Source organism: Scomber japonicus, chromosome 1 (genome assembly GCF_027409825.1).
Source record: "Scomber japonicus isolate fScoJap1 chromosome 1, fScoJap1.pri, whole genome shotgun sequence".
NCBI lineage: Eukaryota > Metazoa > Chordata > Actinopteri > Scombriformes > Scombridae > Scomber > Scomber japonicus.
Genome location: NC_070578.1, coordinates 6248522 through 6255093, shown reverse-complemented (window position 1 = coordinate 6255093; position 6572 = coordinate 6248522). Strand labels below are relative to the sequence as shown.

General features: G+C 40.4%; 1 protein-coding gene across 2 annotated transcripts; it reads left to right on the top strand.

The window, feature by feature from the left end:
• The first annotated feature begins 599 nt into the window (after positions 1–599).
• On the top strand, positions 600–4813 carry LOC128358488 (protein C19orf12 homolog). 2 transcript variants are annotated; one of them, XM_053318791.1, is made up of 3 exons: positions 600–678; positions 2015–2192; positions 4123–4813. In XM_053318791.1, exons 2-3 carry the CDS (start codon positions 2033–2035, stop codon positions 4386–4388), a joined length of 426 nt encoding a protein of 141 aa, XP_053174766.1. In that variant the 5' UTR covers positions 600–678; positions 2015–2032; the 3' UTR covers positions 4389–4813. The 2 variants fall into 2 exon arrangements, with proteins under 2 accessions (XP_053174766.1, XP_053174774.1); XM_053318799.1 differs by having other exon boundaries at positions 638–678; positions 2018–2192.
• Positions 4814–6572: the final 1759 nt, after the last annotated feature.

Below are 6572 nucleotides of genomic sequence, written 5' to 3'. Positions count from 1 at the left end.
AAAACCTTGGACTGTGGGGAACATTAAACACATATTTCTCACCATTTTCAAATATTTTATGGACAAAATGATGAACCGATCAATGCCCAGACTCTGGTCTCTCGTCTCACAGCCTGGAGACATCAATGTTAGTTTGTTCAGAGCTCCTGACTGCTGTCAACACTTCTGTTATTTTCAATGCTGATTTATTGTTTGTCACTGTGCCTCTCTCTCCTCCCTTTCTCCCTTTTCTCTCTCTCAACCTCAACTGGTCAAGGCAGATGGTTAAATTAAAGGGTATAGGTCTAGATGCTAGACTGTCACCTGCTCTATGTGTAAAATGCCTTTAAATAACTTTTTGTTGTGATTTGGCGCTATATTAATAAAGCTTGATCGATTAATTCACAATAATCAATAACTTAACTGATAAACAATGCAACATGTGAGGAGGAGTACCAGCTAGCTAGACTGTGCTTTATTGTAATGGACCAGGCGTTACAGGTTACAAACCACTGATCCCATTCACTCTTTTTAATGGAGGTGATGCATCTTGTCTTGGCCGTCTGTTACGTAACGCCACTCTCTGAACAGGAAGTCGAGTATCAATCCCATCATACAGTGCGAATATCAAAAGTTGGAGAAAAGTTGCATGTATGACCAGAAGAAGAATCAGCCGGTACATTGAGGACAGGACAGAGGGTAAGAACTATGTCTCTGTGTGTTATCAACAGTGTAATAAGAGTATAGAGCACTATAGAGCCAGCTGCTTTATATCATACTATCACTTTAAACAGACGAACTCTCGCTCTGTTGTGCATGTGGACTCACGTTAGACTTTGTTCGGTATTGAAATAGAAACTAAACGTAACATGGTGTAAATTTTAAACAAGTGATCATTGCGCATTAATGATATCGTCTTTAATGTTATCTCATGCAGAAAAAACACCATAAGCTCCTATTAACTGCTCTTTGTACTCAGTTGATGGAGCACACCGGTGTTGTGTCGAGGTCTGCCCCCCCCCCCCCCCCCCCCCCCCCAAAAAAAAAAACAGACTTCGACATAACAACGATCCAGTATTGTAACGTTAAGTTTAAACCAGACTCACTAATAAAACTATACTGATGATGTTAAACACTAATAACGCTGCAGTTTACCTGAGATGTTTCACTACTTCCTCTCCTCTAACATTCAGCATACAGCCAGTACAATAAACATTACATTGATAAGTGTTACTGTGATAAGTTAAAGGAAAAACCCAAATAAATGAGGAGAAACATACAATGCAGATGTACTATGCATGGCACAATTAAGCAATTATGTTGGGGTTTTTTCCTTTGATTTGTCACCTGTCTGTAGTTTGTATTGAAATCAGACATTTGTTCACATGTATAATTTCAGAGTAAAACATGTAGACAGAGCGAGACATATACATTTAATGGACTTATACGTGTTATTAGACAGCTGTTTGCTCTGCTGAACCTTTAAGCAAAAGTGAAACCAAAATCTTCTGACAGTTGTTGTACGTGGTTATTTGTTTTCATTGTTGTGTCACCTTTCCTGTTCTTTCACTTTTCACGTCAAAGTGAATCATACATGGTTCTGTTTGACATTTAACAGTTTTAAACACTCCCCAACATTTCTCATATCATATGTAGACGACAGCATAAAGACATTTGCAATTCTGAGTGTCTCCACCTTTTAAAATACTACCGTAAAACACACCTATTCTAACTTGCATATTCGGTCTCATATTGACTATGAAATAACTTTGATGCCCTGTTCACCAAATACACTGTATCAGTGGTGTTAATTAGTTTTAGTTTGGGAATTTGCACCAGAATAATACATCATCAAAATATAAGCAAAAGACTGCAGCTACTACATAAGATAAGTTGCTAGGTATGCAAACACTACCAAAGAATGGAATATAACATGTAGAGCATCTGTGTAAAATTAGCTGGCCCGCCTTTTCCACTGTAGTCAGTACTACTGAAAGTAAAACCAAAGTACTGAATCTATGCTTTCATTTCTCAGCAGTGCCTTAATGCAGAGATGGCTCCACGGATGGATGATGTCATGCGTCTGTGCTGTAAACTATCAGCTCACGAGCAGATCAAGGTTGCGGTGAAAAACTCTACCAAAGGAGCGATGGTGGCCGGAGGAACCGCCTTCGTAGGGGGGCTGCTGGCCGGCCCACCCGGAATAGCTGTTGGTAAGAAGAACGTGTTGTTTATTCACACACACATCCAGCAGACACAGAGTAACATCAGCATTCAGCATTGGAGCTGTGTCTATGACCACTTGACAAATATAAGTCCAGTACTTCCTTTTCCTGTTAGCCTGTTCCTGAAGGAAACATCTGGCTCTTCAGCTGCTAAATTATCCACTATTTTAATCAGCTAGTTGCTAGCTTTGATTTCTGTGGTTAGGTGCTGGCCAGAGATGTAGAAATGCCCCCCACCCAAAAAATGTATGTGTATATATACTGGAAAAAACATTTCTAAGAATTTGTGATCATGTTGTGAAACTGGGCCGTAAGTGTGGCTAACAGGAACGTTGAGCAACCACAAAGAGACAGTGTTGCAAATTAGTAGATGTTATTCACACAGGATTAACCACAAATGCAAAGTGTTAGCTACAGCAGCAGGATGTTGTCTGTGTGTGTGTGTGTGGTGTGTGGTGTGTGTGTGTGTGGGGGGGGGGGGGGGTCAGACTAACCCTCCACTGTGTGCTTGTGGTCATGCAGGAAGTCATTGCAGCACTGTGGCTTATTAACATGTGCTGATAGCTGTTAAGAGGAACATATATCAGACTTTAATCACACACACACACACACACACACACACACACACACACACACTCTTTATAGGAGCATCCTCTCACTCGGTCCTCTCAGCCGTTGTGTCTCTATTGCAGAGTAGGACCTGAATAGGACCCACTAGACTCAGTTTATAGGCACCTATTTTGGCGCTTTCTGTTGACATCACATCCAGCTTTGAGTATACACGATCAGCACAGAGTCAACCTCAAGCCCCACCCAGGAATATTTTGGGGCAGGGACTCATTTTGCCCCTGTAAGAGTTCTGGGAGATTGTCCTTCAGGTGCGGTTACTACGGAAACACACAGCAACAGTCATGACCTCAAAAATGAGTTCCTGCAGTGGTAACGGCCCTGATACTTGTTAGTTGATCCGTTCGTAGTTATTTCAGATATTTTCACAGGATTTGTTGCTAATAAGAAAACCATAGATGATCACCAGTAGGTCTGTCATGATAACTACATCATTCATTTATAAGTGAGTGCATCTATACACCAGTGTGTCCTATACACCAGTAAAACACACAGAGAGGTTGAATCTGGATATGATTATAGGTATGTAAAAGTAAACTGACTAACTAAAATAACGATGTGAGCGTCCACACTTATGAACTATAACATCTTGTAAAACAGCTGCTGGTTCCAGCTGTGTCAGCAGCTAATAAAAATAGCTTTGATGAGCCGTTACTGCTGTATGTTGTACGGACAAATTAAAAAAAAACCCAAAAGGGTTCACATGCGGATGCTGATTCAGTGGTTTGTTCAGAAGTATTTCAGGACACTAGTTGCTGTGATGTTTCAGTATTTATAGACCAAACTGTTGTTGAAGTACAGTGACACACAGTATGAGCACAGATCTGAAGCCTAAAAGACTCACTAACTTAGTTGTTGTTGTTTCCACTGGATGGAACAGAGGATGATTGTAGAGTGGGTGGTACTCTTCTGTAAAAACACAGACTGCCATTATGGTTGGGGACAGAGTTATTTAACTTTAATATCATATAAGTCTCCACTCAGGACGTACACAGTGAGGAATGGAGGACACTACTTGCTTAGCCAATGTGACATGAATAGCCTCTTAGCTGCTAAAGTGAAGTGTGGCAATATTGAGGTCAAAGCTCATGTCCATGTATCATAAAATAAGTCCATATAGACATGATGATGCCGATAATTACATTATTGTGACAGATCTAATCAGCAGACTATAACATGCTGCAGTATTTGAGTTTTAAAGCAGTTGTTTTTTATGGTAGGTTTACTTTAAACTACACATTTCCTCTGAGCCTCTATCTGAGCTATCCTTCCCTCTTTAAATCTCCTCTAGGTGGAGCAGTAGGTGGTCTCTTGGGCAGCTGGCTGACCAGTGGCCAGTTCAGACCTCTTCCTCAGATCCTGATGGAGCTGCCCCCCGCCCAGCAACAGAAGCTCTACGACGAAGTCAAGGCTGTTCTAGGTAACCTGGACTGGACGGATGCTGCTCAGCTCATCACCCTGGTGATGGGAAACGCCACCCTCCAGCAGCAGGTCATCGCAGCGCTGCTTGGCTACGTCACAAATGAACTGAAAGCAGAGGTGCGATATCAGGACTGAATCATGCTGACTTGCTGACTCATGGCCCGGCCTGACACACACAACAGGAGTAGAAGATTTATTTATATATCATTGGAAAAACTGTGAAAAACAGCTTCTACTATGACTATAACATCAATCTGTCAGCCTTTTGCTATTATTACTTTTTATCCTTAAAAGAAGCCAATCACTGACATATTAGGACTTTTCTATATTACTCAATAATGAATGGATGATGACCAGCTGCACAAATAATGTTTTGTACAACATCCGTTTTCCTTTTTTTTTTCTTTTTTTTTTTACTTGGTAAGGAATGGTGCCTGTGGACTTATTAATTGGACAGGAATAGAATCTTATCCTCACACTCTGTATCAGGGTGTTTTTATAGTATTCCTCTGTTCATGAATGACAAATAAATATTTGGCAAGAAAACAAGTGAGAAAATGTCCCAGAGTCTCAGTTTCTGATTGATTGTTTAATTACTTAAAGTTGTCAGGAGTGTAAGGGCAGGAGTGTAAGGGCAGGAGTGTAAGGGCAGGAGTGTGGATCTGTGGATGTCAGTCTGCATGACAAACACTTTTCTTAAAACATATGTTGTCCATTTTATGGAAGCCTGTTATGGCCAGGAAAAGAAAATAATTGATGAAAAGTTTTACATAAGAATAAAAAAGCAAACAAACTCATAATAAATCAAAATTATGAGAAGTGAAAATTTTGACTAAAAATCTTTATTTTTTATTTAGGGTCTAATAAACTTGATTTATCTCATAATTTTGATTTAGTAGTTTAAAATGTTGACTCATAATGCTGACTTCATATTACATTACACTGATTTAGTGAGTCATCAATTATGACACTAACTCATAATATTGTCATGTATTGTTGACTTGTAATTTCTTTGTTCATGGTGAAAATGAGCTTCCATACATGTATCATTCTACCACAGATTTTTTATTATTGTCTTTATATAAAATAATTACAAAATGAAAAAAATTTAATTGGAGAAAAAAGAAGTACCAATTTGAAGTTTAACAGCAACAACCTATACAGAATATGATGAGATAAGACTAGATGAACTGGTCTGTATTAAACCTGATAAACATTGAGACAGTTATCTCAAATCTTTATTCATAATCTCACTGAGAGTATTTACTTACTGACTTGTGCAGTAATCAGGGCTGACTTTGATCATTTCTTTACAGACAACTCACAAATCCTGTTAACATATCACCTGTAATCACTGATCTGTTCTGTCTGTGTTCACCTTGTGTTATGTCTCTAGTTCAATCATGTCTATGAAGTTAGAGGTTCAAAAAAGGTTTCTCATCATCATCACAACTGTTTTCAGTTCAACTCAATGTACATAGAGCAAGGCTGTCAAACTCATTTTCATTCAAGGGCCACATACAGACCAATTTGATCTCATGTGGGCCGGATCATTAAAAAGATGGAGGGAAGGAAGGAAATAAGAAAGGAAGGAAGGAAGAAATGTAGGAAAGAGAGATAATGAAAGACGGATAGACAGAAGGGAGAAAGGAAGGACTGATGGAAGGAAGGGAGAATGGAAGGAAGGACAGATAGAAGGAAGAAAGGAAGGAAGGACAGATAGAAGGAAGGGAGAAAGGAAGGAAGGACAGATAGAAGGAAGAAAGGACAGAAGGAAGGACTGATGGAAGGACAGATGGAAGGAAGGACAGATAGAAGGAAGGAAGGGCAGATAGAAGGAAGGAAGGACAGATGGAAGGAAGGAAGGACAGATAGAAGGAAGGAAGCACAGATGGAAGGAGAGAAGGACAGATAGAAGGGAGGGAGAAAGGAAGGAAGGGCAGATAGAAGGGAGGGAGAAAGGAAGGAAGGACAGATAGAAGGAAGGAAGGACTGATGGAAGGACAGATGGAAGGAAGGACAGATAGAAGGAAGGGAGAAAGGAAGGAAGGACAGATAGAAGGAAGTAAGGACAGATGGAAGGAAGAAAGGACAGATAGAAGGAAGGAAGGACAGAAGGAAGGACAGACGGAAGGAAGCAAGAAAGGAAGGAATAGCAGATAGATGGAAGGAAGGACAGATGAAAGGAAGAACAGATGGATGGAAGGAAGGAAAAGAGCACTGGATGGCAAGTGGGCCGGATTGCACCCCTCGGCGGGCCCACGGGCCGCATGTTTGACACCCCTGACCCCCCTGACCCCCCCGTGTGTGTGTGTGTGT